General features: G+C 44.1%; 1 protein-coding gene across 1 annotated transcript; it reads left to right on the plus strand.

Moving 5' to 3' along the window:
- Positions 1-10991: 10991 nt before the first annotated feature.
- LOC138361126 (mucin-1-like) lies at positions 10992-11357 on the plus strand. The gene has a single exon (XM_069320567.1). It carries the CDS (start codon positions 10992-10994, stop codon positions 11355-11357), a length of 366 nt encoding a protein of 121 aa, XP_069176668.1.
- The last annotated feature ends 10973 nt before the right edge of the window (positions 11358-22330 follow it).

Genomic DNA, 22330 nt, shown 5'->3' on the forward strand with positions numbered 1-22330 from the left:
TGATCTCTTCAAAAGGACACTGGAGGAGTTCAACATCAAACAGGTATTGTCCAGCCCCTATCATCCTGCTTCACAGGGTTCTCTTGAACGTAGTCATCAGACTATCAAAGCACTCTTGAAAAAGTTTTGTAGTGAAACCTCTAAGGATTGGGATAAGCAAATCGACCTTATAATGTGTATTTACAGAAGTCTTCCCAATGAGTCCCTAGGAGTATCTCCTTATGAGATGCTCTACGGCCGTAAGTGCCGTACTCCCCTTAAGGCTTTCAAAGACTCTCTCCGAGATGCCACCTTCAGTGAGCATCAGAATGTGCCCCAGTTTCTTCAAAACCTTCAACACATTCTAGAGAGAGTCCACCGTTTTGCCCCATAATAATCTATTGAAAGCCCAGGAGAGGATGAAGACTCATTACGACCAGACCAGCAAAGTACGAAAATTTAAGCCAGGAGACTTCATTCTAGCATACTTCCCTATCCCAGGTTCACCTTTACAAAACAGGTTTTCAGGACCCTACCGCGTCAAAGAGTGCAGAAGCAACAACAACTACGTTATAGAGACTCCAGATAGGCGGCGGAAGACCCAGCTGTGCCACGTCAACCTCCTGAAGCAATATAATGGAACTCCTCCCACTGTCCTGATTAACTGTTCTACCTTCACAGAACCCTACATCCACAGTGAGACCTTCCCAGCTTCTCCTCCCGAAAGCACGGACAAGGAGTCGGCGCTTTCTAATTCCGAAATCCTTAATGATCTTCCCAAATACTTTCAGGATAATAATAGTGCTCCTTTGCCATATTCTAATTCCACTCTCACCTCGTCAGATAAGCCCTTCATCCTCCATGTCGACGCCAGTGGTACCGACGTTGGTGGTGTCGTGATGCAGCAACGAGGCGAGGAGAAAACACCTGTCAGCGATTACTGCTACAAGGAACTACGGAACAATTGGCAAGGAGCTACTCTTCATCATCCTGAAGCTCCAGCACTTCACTCCACACCTGAAACGTGCTCGGTCTACCATCAACACGGACCACACACCCTACACCTCCTGCAGCACGCCCACTTCTCACCTCAACGTCTTCTACTATGGGCTTGCTAACTGCAGAAATTCAACCTGGAGACACGCTATACCAAGATTCCGACAACATCTTAGCCCATGATCTCTCCAGAGTTTATGAAGTAGAAGCGACTCCATCTATTACTCCACCACATAACGATGTACTTCTTCCAGAACCGCAGGCTTCGGGGAGAGTTGTGACGATAATCTCCTTCAAGAGATTGAGCCTGCTCTTCCCTCCAAAGTTCGTCACTACATACATCTATATAAAACTACTATGGAAGAAAAATTCAACAACGACAACAACATCTCCAAGGTTTGCCAGAGAGCAAAACGAATGCAGCCAGGAACACCTGCTCCACCTCGAACCGCCAAACTACCTGTCTTGTCGCCGGCTCATCGCTGATTGGCTGCAGGTCCGCTGCAACTGCACTCCACCCACCATACTACTTGATGTCTGGGGCCGCCACGACCTCAGTCTTCAGAATATCCCGTGCTTTCGACAAGTTAACACGTCTCGTTGGTAGACTAAGCCCCAGGCTTACGTGTGCTAAGAGAAGTGATAGCTTGAAGCCAATATTCCGGCACCTATTTACTTTGGTAAAATTTACTTGTATTACATTATATTTGTTAAAATTTACTTGTGTTTTGTGTGTCTTCTCCTTACCTTACCACAGACGAAGTTCCAGATTTTCTATTTTTTTTTCTATATGTGACGAGGCCATACCCCTAGCTTTTGAACAGCCGAACACCAACGCGTTACCGTCACAATATATATATATATATATATATATATATATATATATATATATATATATTATATATATATATATATATATATATATATATATATATCTTTATATATATATATATATATATATATATATATATATATATATATATATATATATATATATATATATATATATATATATATATATATGTTAATATTTTCAAATATAGTTAGATAAATATACACACATACCAAAAGAATAGGGGTGGTAGGAGAAGAAAATATCAAAGTGTTCAGTGAGGATCCACAAGGTCTTCTCTGAGTACTCTTCATTTTCTTCTCCGAGGCTATGGGTCCCTACACTTGCACCAGAGGTGAGGTGGTACCCTTTATAACTTCATGCAACTGGAATACAGCATGCAACTGCCACCTTGTTGGCCAGTGTTCGAGTCCCCTGGTGGGTTGAGTGTCTAAAAAGTTATAAACTTCAGCTACTGGAATAGGGTAGTCTGTGCATTAAGCATTTGGCACTGAGTTTTCCCATATAACAGGAACCCGATGAAAGAGCATCCGAGGTCCCACACTATCTCATCGCCTGGGAGAGGATTGGAATTCTGGTTGGTTAAATACCCCAGAATTCCTACCTCTCTTATGGCTTTGAAGTATAGCGTAGTGGATACAGCATGCAACTGCCACCTTGTTGGCCAGTGTTCGAGTCCCCTGGTGGGTTGGGTGTCTAAAAAGTTATAAACTTCAGCTACTGGAATAGGGTAGTCTGTGCATATATATATATATATATATATATATATATATATATATATATATATATATATATATATATATATATATATATATATATATATATATATATAAATATATATATAAATATATATATATAGGGGACCCATAGCCTCGGAGAAGAAAATAAAAGTATTCAGAGGAGACTATATAGAGGATAGAGGACTATACAGAGGATATATATATATATATATATATATATATATATATATATATATATATATATATATATATATATTATATATATATATATATATATATATATATATATATATATATATATATATATATATATATATATATATATATATATATATATATATATATATATTAGTATATTTTGGTAGCAGTCTTTCCTGTAGACATATATTATTAAATACGACCGAAAAGTAAGATAAATAATTCTAACACGAATTTTCTCAATCTTTCGTACATTTTCTTTTCACTGTTGGTGGTAATTCAAAAATCAATTCTCCAAAATTCATTTTTATTTCTAGTCTGACGCGACACTTGAGCGCGTTTCGTAAAACGCGCTCAAGTGTCTAAACTAATATAGTTGTGCATTACTTGGCTGTTGATTGCAATCAACAGCCAACTAATGCACAACTATATTCAACCCACCTCAAGACTCCGCTCCAATATAGAAGCATCAAGAAATATGGACCAATAGGCTTTCTACAATCACTTCCATTCAATACCCATTGTTTCGTGTTCTGTCTTGTGTTGATGAAATTAATACCCTATTAATACCACCTCACCCCATCCACCTCATTCAAATGTAGATATAAACAAATCGGAGATGTGTATGTTCTATTCAGTTGTGTATGTGTTAACTAAAGTCTTTGAAAATGTAATAAGTTTTACGAAACGCGCTCAAGTGTCACGTCAGACTAGAAATAAAAATGAATTTTGGAGAATTGATTTTTGAATTACCACCAACAGTGAAAAGAAATGTACGAAAGATTGAGAAAATTCGTGTTAGAATTATTAATCTTACTTTTTCGGTCATATTTAATAATATATATATATATATATATATATATATATATATATATATATATATATATATATATATATATATATATATATATATATATATATATATATATATATATATTGGTGTATACTGGCAGCAGGTTTTCTTTCAAACACGTTTCATTGAATATGACCGCATATTCTGTATTTATTATTTTCTGGTTTAGGGCTTCTATCCCTCTAACTATTTTCTTAGCATCAAGGCTTAATTGAAATAGGAGTTCTCCAAAACTCATTTTCGTACTTTCGTATATATATATATATATATATATAAATATATATATATATATATATATATATATATATATATATATATATATATATATATATATATATATATATATATATATATATACATATAACTGAAAACTCACACCCCAGAAGTGACTCGAACCCATACTCCCAGGAGCAACGCAACTGGTATGTACAAGACGCCTTAATCCACTTGACCATCACGACCGGACATAATGAGGTGATAGCCTAAGCTATTTGAACCACCCCACCGCCGGCACTCGGATAGTAATCTTGGGCATAGCATTTTACCAAATCACCTCATTCTTTGGGGCACACGTGAGGAACACAAATGCGAACAAGCCTGAATGGTCCCCAGGACAATATGCAACTGAAAACTCACACCCCAGAAGGTTACTGGCCTGTAGTTCAGTGCCTCTTGCCTGTCGCCCTTTTTGTATATTGGGACCACATTCGCCGTCTTCCATATATCTGGTAGGTCCCCCGTCTCCAGTGACCTACTATACACTATGGAGAGTGGCAAGCAAATTGCCTCTGCACACTCTTTCAGTACCCATAGCGACATCCTGTCTGGACCAACTTGCCTTTCCAACATCCAGATCCAGCAGGTGTCTCTTGACCTCCTCTCTCATAATTTCAAACTCTTCCAAGGCCGCCTGGTATACTGTCCCTTTCTCCTAGCACAGTGACCTCACCTTGTTCTGTTGTGAAGGACCTCTTGGAACCTCTTGTTGAGTTCATCACACACCTCTTTGTCATTCTCTGTATACCTGTCCTCGCCTGTTCTAAGTTTCACTACCTGTTCTTTCACTGTTTTTTCCTTCTGATGTGACTGTGGAGTAGCTTTGGTTCGGTCTTGGCTTTGTTTGCTATATCATTTTCATAACTTGTCTCTGCTTCTCTTCTCACCCTGACATACTCACTCCTGGTTCTCTGGTATCTCTCTCTGCTTTCTGGTGTTCTGTTATTCCAGAAGTTCCTCCACGCCCTTTTGTTCAGTTTCTTTGCTTCCATACATGCTCTATTATACCATGGATTTTTCCTTTGCTTCTCGAATTTTTCCTTTTGGGCCGGGATTTATCTGCTTACTGCCTCCTGACACTTTTGGGTGACATAGTCCATCATATCTTGTACAGACTTAGCTCTGAGGTCTATGTCCCAAGGTATTTCCCTTAGGAAGCTTCTCATCTCCTCATAATTTCCTTTTCGGTATGTCAGCCTTCTGTTTCCTAGTTCTCTTTGGGGGAGATAATTCCTTGCTCTACCAGGTACTCAAAGTTCAATACACTGTGATCACTCATTTCTAAGGGTGCTTCCATCTTGACTTCCCTTATATCCCACTCATTTAGGGTAAATATCAGGTCAAGCATTGCTGGTTCATCCTCTCCTCTCATTCTTGTTGGATCCTTGATGTGCTGGCTTAGAAAGTTTCATGTTGCCACGTCCAGCAGCTCAGCTCTCCATGTTTCTGGTCCTCCATGCGGGTCTCTGTTCTCCCAATCTATCTTCCCATGGTTGAAGTTTCCCATGATTAGTAGTCCAGATCCATTCCTGCTAGCAACAGAAGCTGCTCTCTCTATTATGTTAATGGTTGCCATGTTGTTTCTATCGTATTCCTGTCTGGGTCTTCTGTCATTTGGTGGTGGATTATATATGACTACGACTATAATTTTTTGCCCTCCAGTTGTTATTGTTCCTATTTTGTAGTCACTGAAACCTTCACATCCCTGAACAACCAACTCCTCAATATCCCAGCCTTTTCTTACCAGCAGAGCTACACCACCACCACCTCTTCCTTCCCTCTCTTTCCTCATAACATAATAGTCCTGTGGGAACACTGCATTTGTTATTGTTTTCGTTAGCTTTGTTTCTGTGAGAGCTACTATGTCTGGGTTTTCCTCTAGTACCAGTTCTCCAAGCTCATTTGCGTTATTTGTAATACCGTCTATGTTAGTGTACATTGCCTTGAGGCTCACTTTCTTCTGTCCCTTCTCAAATCTCCTCCTTGTGTGTGTGTGTGTGTGTGTGAGTGTGTGAGTGTGTGAGTGTGTGAGTGTGTGTGTGTGTGAGTGTGTGTGTGTGTGAGTGTGTGAGTGTGTGTGTGTGTGGTGTGTGTGTGTGTGTGTGTGTGTGTGTGTGTGTATGTGTGTGTGTGTGTACTCACCTAGTTGTACTCACCTAGTTGTGTTTGCGGGGGTTGAGCTCTGGCTCTTTGGTTCCGCCTCTCAACCGTCAATCAACAAGTGTACAGATTGCTGAGCGTATCGGGCTCTGTCATATCTACACTTGAAACTGTGTATGGAGTCAGCCTCCACCACATCACCCCCTAATGCATTCCATTTGTCAACCACTCTGACACTAAAAAAGTTCTTTCTAATATCTCTGTGGCTCATTTGGGCACTCAGTTTCCACCTGTGTCCCCTTGTGCGTGTTCCCCTTGTGTTAAATAGACTGTCTTTATCTACCCTATCAATCCCCTTCAGAATCTTGAATGTGGTGATCATGTCCCCCCTAACTCTTCTGTCTTCCAGCGAAGTGAGGTTTAATTCCCGTAGTCTCTCCTCGTAGCTCATACCTCTCAGCTCGGGTACTAGTCTGGTGGCAAACCTTTGAACCTTTTCCAGTTTAGTCTTATCCTTGACTAGATATGGACTCCATGCTGGGGCTGCATACTCCAGGATTGGCCTGACATATGTGGTATACAAAGTTCTGAATGATTCTTTACACAAGTTTCTGAATGCCGTTCGTATGTTGGCCAGCCTGGCATATGCCGCTGATGTTATCCGCTTGATATGTGCTGCAGGAGACAGGTCTGGCGTGATATCAACCCCCAAGTCTTTTTCCTTCTCTGACTCCTGAAGAATTTCCTCTCCAGATGATACCATGTATCTGGCCTCCTGCTCCCTACACCTATCTTCATTACATTACATTTGGTTGGGTTAAACTCTAACAACCATTTGTTCGACCATTCCTTCAGCTTGTCTAGGTCTTCTTGAAGCCTCAAACAGTCCTTTTCTGTTTTAATCCTTCTCATAATTTTAGCATTGTCCGCAAACATTGAGAGAAATGAATCGATACCCTCCGGGAGATCATTTACATATATCAGAAACAAGATAGGACCGAGTACAGAGCCCTGTGGGACTCCACTGGTGACTTCACGCCAATCGGAGGTCTCACCCCTCACCGTAACTCTCTGCTTCCTATTGCTTAGATACTCCCTTATCCACTGGAGCACCTTACCAGCTACACCTGCCGGTCACTCCAGCTTATGTACCAGCCTCTTATGCGGTACTGTGTCAAAGGCTTTCCGACAATCCAAGAAAATGCAGTCCGCCCAGCCCTCTCTTTCTTGCTTAATCCGTGTCACCTGATCGTAGAATTCTATCAAGCCTGTAAGGCAAGATTTACCCTCCCTGAATCCATGTTGGCGATTTGTCACGAAGTCCCTTCTCTCCAGATGTGTTACCAGGTTTTTTCTCACGATCTTCTCCATCACCTTGCATGGTATACAAGTCAAGGACACTGGCCTGTAGTTCAGTGCCTCTTGTCTGTCGCCCTTTTTGTATATTGGGACCACATTCGCCGTCTTCCATATTTCTGGTAGGTCTCCCGTCTCTAGTGACTTACTATACACTATGGAGAGTGGCAAGCAAAGTGCCTCTGCACACTCTTTCAGTACCCATAGCGACATCCTGTCTGGACCAACAGCCTTTCTAACATCCAGATCCAGCAGGTGTCTCTTGACCTCCTCTCTCGTAATTTCGAACTCCTCCAAGGCCGCCTGGTTTACCTCCCTTTCTCCTAGCACAGTGACCTCACCCTGTTCTATTGTGAAGACCTCCTGGAACCTCTTGTTGAGTTCCTCACACACCTCTCTGTCATTCTCTGTATACCTGTCCTCGCCTGTTCTAAGTTTCAATACCTGTTCTTTCACTGTTGTTTTCCTTCCGATGTGACTGTGGAATAGCTTTGGTTCAGTCTTGGCTTTGTTTGCTATATCATTTTCAAAATTTTTCTCTGCTTCTCTTCTCACCCTGACGTACTCATTCCTGGTTCTCTGGTATCTCTCTCTGCTTTCTGGTGTTCTGTTATTCCGGAAGTTCCTCCACGCCTTTTTGTTCAGTTTCTTCGCTTCGATACATGCCCTATTATACCATGGATTCTTCTGTTGCTTCTCGGATTTTTCCTTTGGGCCGGGATGAACCTGTTTACTGCCTCCTGACACTTTTGGGTAACATAGTCCATCATACCCTGTACAGACTTGTCTCTGAGGTTTGTGTCCCAAGGTATTTCACTTAGGAAACTTCTCATCTGTTCATAATTCCCCTTTCGGTATGCCAGCCTTTTGATTCCTAGTTCTTTTTTGGGGAGATAAGTCCTAGCTCTACCAAGTACTCAAAGTTCAATACACTGTGGTCACTCATTCCCAAGGGCGCTTCCATCTTAACTTCCCTTATATCCCATTCATTTAGGGTAAATATCAAATCAAGCATTGCTGGTTCATCTTCTCCTCCATTCTTGTTGGTTCTTTGGTGTGCTGGCTTAGAAAGTTTCTTGTTGCCACGTCCAGCAGCTTAGCTCTCCATGTTTCTGGTCCTCCATGCGGGTCTCTGTTCTTCCAATCTATCTTCCCATGGTTGAAGTCTCCCATAATTAGTAGTCCATATCCATTCCTGCTAGCAACAGAAGCTGCTCTTTCTATTATGTTAATGGTGGCCATGTTGTTTCTATCATATTCCTGTCTAGGTCTTCTGTCATTTGGGGGTGGATTATATATGACTGCGACTATAATTTTTTTCCCTCCATTTGTTACAGTACCTGCTATGTAGTCACTGAAACCTTCACAGCCCTGAATATCCATCTCCTCAAAATCCCAGCCTTTTCTTACCAGCAGAGCTACACCACCCCCACCTCTTCCTTCCCTCTCCTTCCTCATAACATAATAGTCCTGTGGGAACACTGCATTTGTTATCGTTTTCGTGATCTTTGTTTCTGTGAGGGCTATTATGTCTGGGTTTTCCTCGAGTACCAGTTCTCCAAGCTCATTTGCTTTATTTGTAATTCCATCTATGTTAGTGTACATCGCTTTGAGGCTCACTTTCTTCTGTCCCTTCTCAAATCGCCTCCTTGGTGAGTGTTCTGCTGATGGGGGAGGCTGTTCCATGGTTGTGAGGACCTGTAAGGTGGATAACAGGGTCTCAGAGGATACTGGGATGAGGGGCGGGGGATCCAGTGAAGGAGGAGGGACAGGGAGGTTTATGGGGTGAAAGGGGAGGGAGGACGGGAAGGAAAGGGGGGGGGGAGGACTCGGGAGGAGGGGAGGGGTAGAAGGGTGGGGATTGGGTGTGGGGGGAGGGAGATTTGGCTGAACATTTGAGTGGGGGCAGGGAGGGTTTGGGGTAGGGGGGTTTTCTATGCAGAGGAGGGAGGCGGGATTGTCCTCCCTTCTGGTGTTACTGGGTAGCTGGTTGTGGGTTCCCCCCTCGCCTCTGGGGGTGTCGTGCTGGGAGCTGTGACTTCCTGGTTTTCCCCTCTTGCCCTGCGCCTCTTCCTTGCTTCTGCTGCCACGGCTCTCTCCTCCCTTGTCATGTCTCTCTGGAGGAATACATTTTTTAATTTTCCCACGTTTTTCAGGGAGCTCTTCCTTGATAGGATCTTCTCTTTTGTGTTCTCGTTTGCAAACACTATCTTTATCATTCGGTCTCGGTCTTTGTTGTACCGGCCTAGCCTGAAAACCTTCTCAATGCTATGCTCAGCCCCTTCCATGTCTAGTGCCTTTAGTACTTCATTCACTACTGCTTTGTCCTTGTCATTCCAGTGTGTGTGTGTGTGTGTGTGTGTGAGTGTGTGAGTGTGTGAGTGTGTGTGTGTGTGTGTGTGTGTGTGTGTGTGAGTGTGTGAGTGTGTGAGTGTGTGAGTGTGTGAGTGTGTGTGTGTGTGTGTGTGTGTGTGTGTGAGTGTCTGTGTGTGTGTGTGTTGGCATGTACCCATTTGTTTCAATAGAAATTACAAAATCATCTGAAAGAATTGTTAAAAGCTAATAAAATGTAATTAATCAGTATCCTCTCCGACCCACCATGTTCTTCCTAGACCATAAATGAACACTGTTCAGTTACTGGTGTATAACTACACCTCGCTACCCCAGCTCCCCTGACCTCGCCTGGAGCCTCGTCAGGAGCCTCGCCAGGAGCCTCGCCAGGAGCCTCGCCAGGAGCCTCGCCAGGAGCCTCCACTCATGCTGCCCCAGGTCACCTCGCCAGGAGCCTCCCCTCATGCTACACCAGGTAACCTCGCCAGGAGCCTCCCCTCATGCTACACCAGGTAACCTCGCCAGGAGCCTCCCCTCATGCTACACCAGGTAACCTCGCCAGGAGCCTCCCCTCATGCTACACCAGGTAACCTCGCCAGGAGCCTCCCCTCATGCTGCCCCAGGTCACCTCGCCAGGAGCCTCCCCTCATGCTGCCCCAGGTCACCTCGCCAGGAGCCTCCCCTCATGCTGCCCCAGGTCACCTCGCCAGGAGCCTCGCCAGGAGCCTCCCCTCATGCTACACCAGGTAACCTCGCCAGGAGCCTCGCCAGGAGCCTCCCCTCTTGCTACACCAGGTAACCTCGCCAGGAGCCTCGCCAGGAGCCTCCCCTCATGCTACACCAGGTAACCTCGCCAGGAGCCTCGCCAGGAGCCTCTCCTCATGCTACACCAGGTAACCTCGCCAGGAGCCTCGCCAGGAGCCTCCCCTCATGCTACACCAGATAACCTCGCCAGGAGCCTCGCCAGGAGCCTCCCCTCATGCTACACCAGGTAACCTCGCCAGGAGCCTCCCCTCATGCTGCCCCAGGTCACCTCGCCAGGAGCCTCCCCTCATGCTGCCCCAGGTCACCTCGCCAGGAGCCTCCCTCATGCTGCCCCAGGTAACCTCGCCAGGAGCCTCGCCAGGAGCCTCCCCTCATGCTACACCAGGTAACCTCGCCAGGAGCCTCGCCAGGAGCCTCCCCTCATGCTACACCAGGTAACCTCGCCAGGAGCCTCGCCAGGAGCCTCGCCAGGAGCCTCTCCTCATGCTACACCAGGTAACCTCGTCAGGAGCCTCGCCAGGAGCCTCGCCAGGAGCCTCCCCTCATGCTACACCAGGTAACCTCGCCAGGAGCCTCGCCAGGTGCTACACGGTGTAATCTCGCCCAGGTAACCTCGCCAGGAGCCTCGCCAGGAGCATCGCAGGAGCCTCCCTCATGCTACACCGGTAACTCGCCAGGAGCCTCGCCAGGAGCCTCGCCAGGAGCCTCCCCTCATGCTACACCAGTAACCTCGCCAGGATCGCCGAACCTGCCAGGACCTCGGGAGCCTCGCCAGGAGCCTCGCCAGCCCTCGCCAGGAGCCTCGCCAGGAGCCTCGCCAGGAGCCTCGCCAGTCGAGCCTCGCCAGGAGCCTCGCCAGGAGCCTCGCCATAGACAGCCGAGTGCATTATATAAATTAACCAAAATGTAACAATAAAAATTTGGTGTTAATTTAGAGTCATAAATATTCCCAGGTACACCAACATGTTATTTAGAACAAAACTATTATGAAGTAACTTTTTTTACTGAAACTTTATAGTTGTTGTTGCTCAGTCTCTGAAGCTTTTAATGCTGTTTTATTTAAAATGTTGCAATGGTGGCCAAAGTTAGTTATGCGCATTAAACAAAAGAGACGCGTAATTAAATCTGATGTTTTAAATAATGGCAGAGCGGTCCTGGTTCCCCCCCCCCCCCCCAGTGTACAGCCGGGGGGCTCCACCCCCAGTGTACAGCCAGGGGGCTCCACCCCTGTAAGATATGGGACAACACTATCCAGGAGTGCCTCAGTGTACAGCCAGGGGGCTCCACCCCTGTAAGATATGGGACAACACTGTCCAGGAGTGCCCCAGTGTACAGCCGGGGGGCTCCACCCCCAGTGTACAGCCAGGGGGCTCCACCCCTGTAAGATATGGGACAACACTGTCCAGGAGTGCCTCAGTGTACAGCCAGGGGGCTCCACCCCTGTAAGATATGGGACAACACTGTCCAGGAGTGCCCCAGTGTACAGCCAGGGGCTCCACCCCTGTAAGATATGGGACAACACTGTCCAGGAGTGCCCCAGTGTACAGCCAGGGGGCTCCACCCCTGTAAGATATGGGACAACACTGTCCAGGAGTGCCCCAGTGTACAGCCAGGGGCTCCACCCCTGTAAGATATGGGACAACACTGTCCAGGAGTGCCTCAGTGTACAGCCAGGGGGGCTCCACCCCTGTAAGATATGGGACAACACAGTCTTGGAGTGCCTCAGTGTACAGCCAGGGGCTCCACCCTGTAAGATATGGGACAACACTGTTCCCTGGAACTCTCCCCACGGCGCCACGACTGACCAGCCTCACCATCACCTTGACAGCAAGTGTGGACATGAGAACTGGCTTCTAAACGAGTTATTGAAACCAATGTTTTGATCTACTGACTTATTGTTACTTCCAAACTCGTCGAATATTGCAGCTTAAATACTGAAGTTTTAAAGGATGCCTTTAAAGTTCACAGCTACAAAATATGTATGTTTTGAACTACGTTAAATACTCAGCAAGTCTTCTTGAGCGTTCACAGCGTCATTAAAGTGATGTACTAAATTGCCCGACCCTAACCAAACCAACCACCAATAGAAAACGGGACATGGCGTCAATTTAGCGAACAACAATGATTTTTAGAACATCAGTTCTTGGCCTTAGGGGAATATAAACATCAAAATGGGATGTAATATTGGAGAGGCCGGGTTGAACCATGCGTGTAGTGCTGAGGTAACCACGACCGAGCAGTTTAACACAGCTGTTGAGCAGTACTGACCACTCTCACTGACAACCACACTGGCTTTAATACATCAACACTGGCTTTAATACATCATCACTGGCTTTAATACATCAACACTGGCTTTATACATCATCACTGGCTTTAATACATCAACACTGACTTTAATACATCAACACTGGCTTTAATACATCATCACTGGCTTTAATACATCAACACTGACTTTAATACATCAACACTGGCTTTAATACATCATCACTGGTTTTAATATATCATCACTGGCTTTAATACATCAACACTAGCTTTAATACATCAACACTGGCTTTAATACATCATCACTGGTTTTAATAAATGAACAGGGGCTTTAATACATCAACACTGGCTTTAATTCGTCAACACTGGCTTTAATACATCAACACTGGCTTTAATACATGAACACTGGCTTTAATACATCAACTCTGGCTTTAATACATCAACACTGTCTCTAATACATCAACACTGGCTTTAATACATCAACACTGACTTTAATACATCAATACTGGCTTTAATACATCAACACTGACTTTAATACATCAACACTGGCTTTAATACATCAACACTGGCTTTAATACATCAACACTGGCTTTAATACATCAACACTGGCTTTAATACACCAACACTGACTTTAATACATCATTACTGGCTTTAATACATCAACACTGACTTTAATACATCAACACTGGCTTTAATACATCAACACTGACTTAATACATCAATACTGGCTTTAATACATCAACACTGACTTTAATACATCAACACTGGCTTTAATACATCAACACTGGCTTTAATACATCAACACTGGCTTTAATACATCAACACTGGCTTTAATACACCAACACTGACTTTAATACATCATTACTGGCTTTAATACATCAACACTGACTTTAATACATCACACTGGCTTTAATACATCAACACTGGCTTTAATACATCAACACTGACTTTAATACATCAACACTGGCTTTAATACATCAACACTGGCTTTAATACATCAACACTAGCTTTAATACATCAACACTGGCTTTAATACTCAACACTGGCTTTAATACATCAACACTGGCTTTAATACATCAACACTGGCTTTAATACATCAACACTGGCTTTAATACATCAACACTGGCTTTAATACATCAACACCGTCTTTAATACATCAACACCGTCTTTAATACATCAACACTGGCTTTAATACATCAACTCTGGCTTTAATACATCAACACTGGCTTTAATACATCAACACTGGCTTTAATACATCAACACTGGCTTTAATACATCAACACTGGCTTTAATACATCAACACTGGCTTTAATACATCAACACCGTCTTTAATACATCAACACCGTCTTTAATACATCAACATTGGCTTTAGTACATCAATACTAGCTTTAATACATCAACACCGGCTTTAATACATCAACACTGGCTTTAATACATCAACACTGACTTTAATACATCAACACTGGCTTTAATACATCAACACTGGCTTTAATACATCAACACTGGCTTTAATACATTAACACTGACTTTAATACATCAACACTGGCTTTAATACATCAACACTGGCTTTAATACATCAACATTGGCTTTAATACATCAACACTGGGCTTTAATACATCAACACTGGCTTTAATACATCAACACTGACTTTAATACATCAACACTGGCTTTAATACATTAACACTGACTTTAATACATCAACACTGGCTTTAATACATCAACACTGGCTTTAATACATCAACACTGGCTTTAATACATCAACACTGACTTTAATACATCAACACTGGCTTTAATACATCAACACTGGCTTTAATACATCAACACTGACTTTAATACATCAACACTGGCTTTAATACACCAGTGATGTCTAAAGCTGTACTGACAGACTGACTGAGAGAAACAACGAGACAACCACGAACTTAAAAATAGACTGAATTACTGGCACTGGGACTACTGATAGAACCCGTCAATGACAGAACCACAGACTGACAGACACTGTGCCTTGGCGACAGGTGACTGACGCCTGAACTGACTGTCTAACTCTCGGTGTGATATTCGCACGGACAGACAGACGCACAAACAGACTCGATAATCAATATCACCATGACTGACGGACTCTGACTGTGGACTGAGAACGTCACGAAATGAAAGACGTACGAGCTGAGAGTGTCCCTGACTGACAGACGCATCGACTGTCGACTGACAGACAGCACAGACAGGCACATACCAATACCGAGGGCGAATGAGAGGAGGAGATAAATTTTACTCATATTATGGAAGGATAGAATTTGAGAGAGAAACAAACTTATGAATAACAACATTTCTTTATTGTTTTTTATATTAGTCAATCTTACCACGACCCATCAACCAACCAATCTTACCACGACCCATCAACCAACCATCTTACCACCACCCATCAACCAACCAATCTTACCACGACCCATCAACCAACCAATCTTACCACGACCCATCATCCAACCAATCTTACCACGACCCATCAACCAACCAATCTTACCACGACCCATCAACCACCAATCTTACCACGACCCATCATCCAACCAGTCTTACCACGACCCATCAACCAACCAATCTTACCACGACCCATCAACCAACCATCTTACCACGACCCATCATCCAACCAATCTTACCACGACCCATCAACCAACCAATCTTACCACGACCCATCATCCAACCAATCTTACCACGACCCATCATCCAACCAATCTTACCACGACCCATCAACCAACCAATCTTACCACGGCCCATCAACCAACCAATCTTACCACGACCCATCAACCAACCAATCTTACCACCACCCATCAACCAACCAATCTTACCACGACCCATCAACCAACCAATCTTACCACGACCCATCATCCAACCAATCTTACCACGACCCATCAACCAACCAATCTTACCACGACCCATCATCCAACCAATCTTACCACGACCCATCAACCAACCAATCTTACCACGACCCATCAACCAACCAATCTTACCACGACCCATCATCCAACCAATCTTACCACGACCCATCAACCAACCAATCTTACTACGACCCATCAACCAACCAATCTTACCACGACCCATCAACCAACCAATCTTACCACGACCATTCAACCAATCAATCCCTGAACGCTTTACGATGGATTTTATTCTTGAATTGTTGGGATATGAAGGAATAAGTAGTCTGATAGTGAATCACCCATTTGCCTGAGGACTTTTCACTAACAAATATTATTTTTTGTTTCATGTTAGGATCTCGTTAATCCAGATGATGAATATTCTGAAAGAAGGTTTAGCTAATCCCTGGCCATGGACGGTAGCAATGATCCTGGTGATGATGTATCTCCTGAATCTACTTCTACTTCGTCTACCCGGTAATCTACCAATATTGCTGGATTAGCAGTCACTGCTATACCAGATGATGATATTATATTAACAACGTAAACACAGACTCGAGGCCGTCTCAACTGTCGTAGGGAACAGCTCACAATTCTGGAAAAATATTTGACCATAACCTAAACTGATGCATTTAGCAAATATCAGATCAATAATAGACTATCAGCACCAACCTTAGTCCTATATTATAGCAACAATATTGATACAAATGAAAACATGCAAAATAAGACCTTCGGAATCATCTGTAGTCTTCTGTACTTCCATCATACAAAGTCTTCTGTACTTCCTCCACTCCCGCCTGCTGGCCATTTTTGCTTCCTGACATTGTCTATTAAACCATGGGTTATTATTTTCCTTCTTATTTTTTCCCTTTATCGTTGGTATAAATCTCTCTTCGGCCTCCTGGCATTTCTGTATGACTAGGTACATCATATCTTGGACTGTTTTTCCTCTAATTTCTTCCTCCCACTGTACTTCACCCAGATAGTCCCTTATCCTCTTATAGTCCTCTTTCCTGTAGTCAGCTCTCCTTTCCCAGATCTCTTGTCCCATGGTCATAAGTTTGAATTCCATCATATAGTCAAAGACTAGGACACAATGGTCACTGGCCCCTAGAGGTATTTCATGCTCTAAATTCTCGATATCTTCTACGTTCTGGGTGAAAATCAGGTCTAATAGGCTCGGTGCATCTCCTCCTCTTTCCCTTGTGTCTTCTTTCACATGTTGTGTCAGGAAATTCCTGTCTATAACATCTACTAATTTTGCTCCCCACGTTTCGTCCCCTCCATGGGGATTCCTTGATTCCCAATTTATCTCTCCATGATTTAGGTCCCCCATGATCAGCAGCTTCGCTCTCATTCTGTGGGCTAGTGTTGCTGCCTTCTGAAGTTCATCTATACATGCTTTGTTGTTGCCATCATACTCCTGCCTGGGTCTTCTACTGTTTGGTGGGGGATTGTAGATTACCATGATCACAATCTTCCTCCCATCTACTGTCAGAGTTCCATGTATGAAGCTTGTGCACTCATTGGTAACTCGATTTCCCAGGTCTTCAAACTTCCATTTTCGCTTTATTAGGAGTGCTACTCCCCCTCCCTGTCTCTGTGTCCTCTCTTTTCGTATCACCTGGTACCCTTCAGGAAAGATTGCATCTGAGATCATGTCATTAATTTTAGTTTCCACAATTGCAACTATGTCAGGATCTGCTTCACTCACTCTTTCTTTTATCTCTTCTGCTTTATTAGATACCCCATCAGCATTGGTGTACCAAACCTTGAGATTCTTCATGGAAACTCTTGTACCAGAGTTCTCCCTTTCTCTGGGGGTCTGGGGGGATCTGGGGGGTGTCTGGGGGGTGACTGGGGGCAGGGGGGATCTGGGGGTTCTGGGGGGTGTCTGGGGGATGACTGGGGGCGGGGAGGACCCGGGGGATGTCCAGGGGGATCCGGGGGGTGTCTGGGGGGGTCCGGGGGGTGTATGGGGGGGTGAAAGAGGTCAGGAGGGGTGCTTGGGGGGCTACTGGGGGCTGGGCTTCTAGGAAGGTAGGTAGGAGGGTCTGGGGTAGGGCCTGGGTAGGTAGGTCTGGAGTAGGAAGGGCATACTGGGTCTGAAGATTAGGGAGGGCATAGAGGGGTTGGGAGATAGCGTAAGGTTGGGAGTCAGATAGAGGTTGAGAGGTTGGGAGGGGGAAGGATAGACGGGGTGGGGGGAACCTCCCACCCCCCTCGCAAGGGTGGGGGGTCACATGGAAGGAGAGGGGATGAGGAGGGGTGAGGGCTGGGTAGGCTTTGGGTGTTGAGGGGATGAGGGCTGGGTGGGTTCTTGGGGTTGAGGGGATGAGGGCTGGGTGGGTTTTGGGGGTTGAGGGGATGAGGGCTGGGTGGGTTTTGGGGGTTGAGGGGATGAGGGCTGGACGGGTTTTGGGGGTTGAGGTGATGAGGGGGTCCTTGGAATGTGGGATGAATTTGACTGCAGTGGGGTCAGAGGGGTCAAGGGATGTGTTGGGGAGATAAGCAGGGGCAGCTGATTTGGGGAAGGGGTGACCTGAGAAGCAAGTGTGAGCTGGTTAGCATGGGGTGGATTAGCACTGGGGTGTGTAGCTTCTCTCAAATGTGTGTGTGTGTGTGTGTGTGTGTGTGTGTGTGTGTGTGTGTGTGTGTGTGTGTGTGTGTGTGTGTGTGTGTGTGTGAGTGAGTGTGTGCGTGTGGTCTGCAGGGCGCGCGTGCGTGTGGTAACGCGCGTGGGGGCGTGGTAACGGGAGTGGGGGAGTGGTAACATCTGGGCAACAAGGTCCTCACAATGACTGCTCGCGTCACCAACACCACCACCTGTAACCTCATTAGCCCTGCAAAAACATAGACTGTTACTTTCAAGCTAACATAGTATATAATATTAATACCTTACTATGCACCTTGGGGCGTTTGTGTTGTCTGTCTGTCGTTCGGTCTCGTTAGGGCCAGGTGTTCGTTAGAGCTAGGCATTGACTATCTTTCATCTCAGCCTCGTTAGCACCACCGGTCAGCCCTGTCTTCTTTATTCGAGGAATCAGTCACAGCGGTGCATTTGTTAATCTTATAATCCAGATAGAATATTTAAAAAATTGTAGGTTTAGGTTTAGTCCGTTGACATTTTTATCAGTAAACCAATAATATTACTGTGTTTTTTTTCATCACAGTTTAAGTTTTCCACTTTCAAGCTAGCATAGTTTAAAGGTCCTACGTACTTCCCAACTCAGCATAAACAGTGTCTCATCGAATCGCTGAGTTGGCAGCCCCCCTCAGCAACACTTGCAGTCCGGCCTCCACTCAGTCATTAATTCTTTTAAAAAATGTTATGTCTGCCCAGTTAGCTAAGTCATTAAGGGAGTAATCCCTCACCTATCTTTATACAGATAGGTGAGGGATTATGTAGTCTACTTCTACCCGTTTTCGCCACATGTCAAGGAGGAACAATGAAGCAGATTATCTTTTATTTACCATCACAACTTAACATAGTTTAAGTCCCATTCAATCTGGGGAGACGTGATCGGTACCTACAAATCCTATTATTTGTTTGGTCTACGATGTTGATTATTTTTTTTACTGCAAGGCACGTGGCGTTGCAAAGCTTTAGCTAATCGATATTTCGCACCATCATAATTGGCACGCAGATTTTCAATTGCCGCACGTGTGATGGTATCCCTGGGTGATTGAGTGAACTCAAAAATTCTGTTGGATAACTAACTGGTTCATCTGCTTTCTCAACAGTGTCGACGGACTGTATCGAGGAATTACAGGTAATGTTTGCCTGAAATCTCCAGCAAGCAATATTAATGCGTTCCCAAATGGTCTGATGTTTCCACGCAAATCTTGCAATGATCGATCAAGAACCTCAAGCGATTTTTTGTGGGTCATTGTGCATTCATCCCAAACAATAAGTTTACATTTCTGCAATACTTTTCCCATGTCGGATGCTTTGGAAATGTTGCACGTGGGAGTTTCAATGAATTGCATGTTCAATGGCAATTTCAAAGCCGAAGTAGCAGTTCTTCCACCTGGTAACAATGTCACAGCTATTCCGGACGATGCAAGAGCTAAGGTTATGCTATTTTGGGATCGAAATGCTGCCAAAATCCATCTAATTAGGAAGGATTTACAGTTCCTCCTGGCTCATCTAAGAAGATTTCTCTAAACCCGTTATTGACAGTTTGAATTATTTGATTGTAAATGCCTTTTTGCTCAAGCATTTGCTTAGGAATATTTGATTGCACATACGACAACAGATCACTCGTGTTGTAATTTTGTTTACGATGCAATTCTATATCGAAGGAAGCAGCAGCAGATCGATTCGGTGATGGCATTTCCAATTGATTTAGAACTTTGTTCGCGAATTCTAAGCACAAATCTTTAATCATTATCAACGCATAGCTGTAGATTTCTGCTGTGAAATCCATGTTCATATTTGAATTTTCCTTCATATTCCACAGATAATATTTTCAGCCATGTGCGATTTATATTTCTCCCATAATTCTGTTGGAGATGAAGGAGAGCCGGTGGTCAATATGATTACAATGCATGAATTTTATTTGTATATGACGTGTTGGACGCGTCATTAATGCACACATCCCAGTGTCGGTCGTTCTCCAAAAATTCAGAGCTTGACATGCACTACGGAAAGTGGCATGTGTTACGTGATTGACAAATCTCAGTGACTGGAAAGACGTTGGACCAGGCACATTTACCAACAGCATGCGAAGAAAGAAGCATTTACCTTGATTGGAATACATGGTGTACAGTCTGCCTCTCGTAGTTTATTTGAATATACCAGGTTGTCCGTCGACTCAGTCTCCTCGTTCGCATCGTTCAAATGATTTTCTACTGTCATTCCATGTGTAATACATATGCAAATCTGAATACAGCAGTGTTTTCGCAAATGCGTCATTCTGCCATAACGTGAAGAAAGCCATTAACATTGTATTCAATGAATTCATGGCTGTTGCACATTTGCAATTGTGAAATAAACGTGTTGTCCATTTTCTTGTTTTCAAAACAAAAACAAAAAATACTAAAAAATATTTCAATTCAAATGCAGATGAATCGGCACAGCTCAATTTCACTACCAACTGCCCTAAAAAATAAGAAGAACAGTTAAAAAAACGAAATGGAAAACAATGAAAAACGAAACAAATAAGCTATACCTACGAAATGAACGGTATGGTAAACAACACAGCTCAATTCCAATGCAACGTCACACAAAATAATTAAATCAAAAAGAAGGTAAATCAAAATCAATGAAAAAACAATTTATCAACACAATCGGAAACACTGAAATGTAATCGTCACATATTTTGTATATCGTATGTTGCTCTTACGTGCAACAGATGTTTTTCAAAAACCTTTATTGATGTATCACCTTTGTTGATGTATACCTGTTCCCATACCTATCCCCCCTCCCCCTCTTACCCTACATGACCCACAACGTCCTCCCTGACGGTACCCGTCCCAACCCATGGACCTCCCACACACTTTTGACTATGACTGTAGTTCGATCGTCGGGACAGTCATAGTCACACTTTACACTACTGGCTTTACACTACTGACACCCAAAAAAACACAGCTTTTCAAAAAAGCATGTTTTTTCCCGTCACAGCTGTGACATCTATCTAGTATGTATATAAAAACCCGCTCGGATGCGAAGGGAACGTTGTGTGAAAATTTCTAACATTTCCATTTTTATTTATATAGATATATCTACACACACTTAACTCTACGCTACATACTCACACATTATCATCTTACAACTCCTCAACATGCACACCTGCTCCCTCACTTAGTCATTCTACCTTATCAACCTCCTTTTCCACAAACCTTTTTACCCTACATGACCCACAATGTCCCAGGGACGACACCTGTCCCGATGACCCACAACGTCCCACCTGACACTACCCGTCCCGCACCATATGCCACCCTCCCCCCTTTTTCCCTCTCTTACACTATCACCTTTGTTGATGAATACCTGTTCCCATTCCTATCCCCCTCCCATATCCGTCCCAACCCATGGACCTCCCACACACTTTTGACTATGACCATAGTTCGATCGTCAGGACGGTCGTAGTCACACTTTACACTACTACCCGCACCATATGCCACCCTCCCCCCTTTTTCCCTCTCTTTCACTATCACCTTTGTTGATGAATACCTTTTCCCATACCTATCCCCCTCCCATATCCGTCCCAACCCATGGACCTCCCACACACTTTTGACTATGACCATAGTTCGATCGTCGGGACGGTCGTAGTCACACTTTACACTACTGGCGTGGTACCTTTTTTTGAAAATTAATTATTTTTACTTGTCTGTGCCACAGACGGTGCTAACTAGCCTCCCAGGCTTGTTTTCTTTTGTTCTTTTGGTTATTACCTATGAAATTTATCTTGTGGCTTAAGGTCAAGTGAATCGGGCCAGTGGAAGCCTCACCTGAAGTTTTGCTACCCTTGCTGGCATGTAACTTTGTTTCCTTTAGTCTGGCAGCAACTGTATTGTTGGTGTGTGTTCTCTCACAGACTTCTGTCCCTCAAGGCTTCTTGCCCTCAGCATTCTGTAGTGATCGAGGTCAGTGATCCGCAACCGTCGGAGAGAGAGAGTGAGAAATTTCCCAGGTCTTTTCTGAAATTAAACTTATCCAATTAATACCCACTGTTGCTTGTCGTGATCTTCAAGGATATCGAGAATTTTGCTCTCC

Source organism: Procambarus clarkii, unplaced genomic scaffold, assembly GCF_040958095.1.
Source record: "Procambarus clarkii isolate CNS0578487 unplaced genomic scaffold, FALCON_Pclarkii_2.0 HiC_scaffold_187, whole genome shotgun sequence".
NCBI classification, from domain to species: domain Eukaryota; kingdom Metazoa; phylum Arthropoda; class Malacostraca; order Decapoda; family Cambaridae; genus Procambarus; species Procambarus clarkii.

Coding starts and splice junctions, on each gene's coding strand:
- LOC138361126 (XM_069320567.1), top strand. CDS start 10,992: ATGCTACACCAGGTAACCTCGCCAGGAGCCTCGCCAGGTGCTACACGG.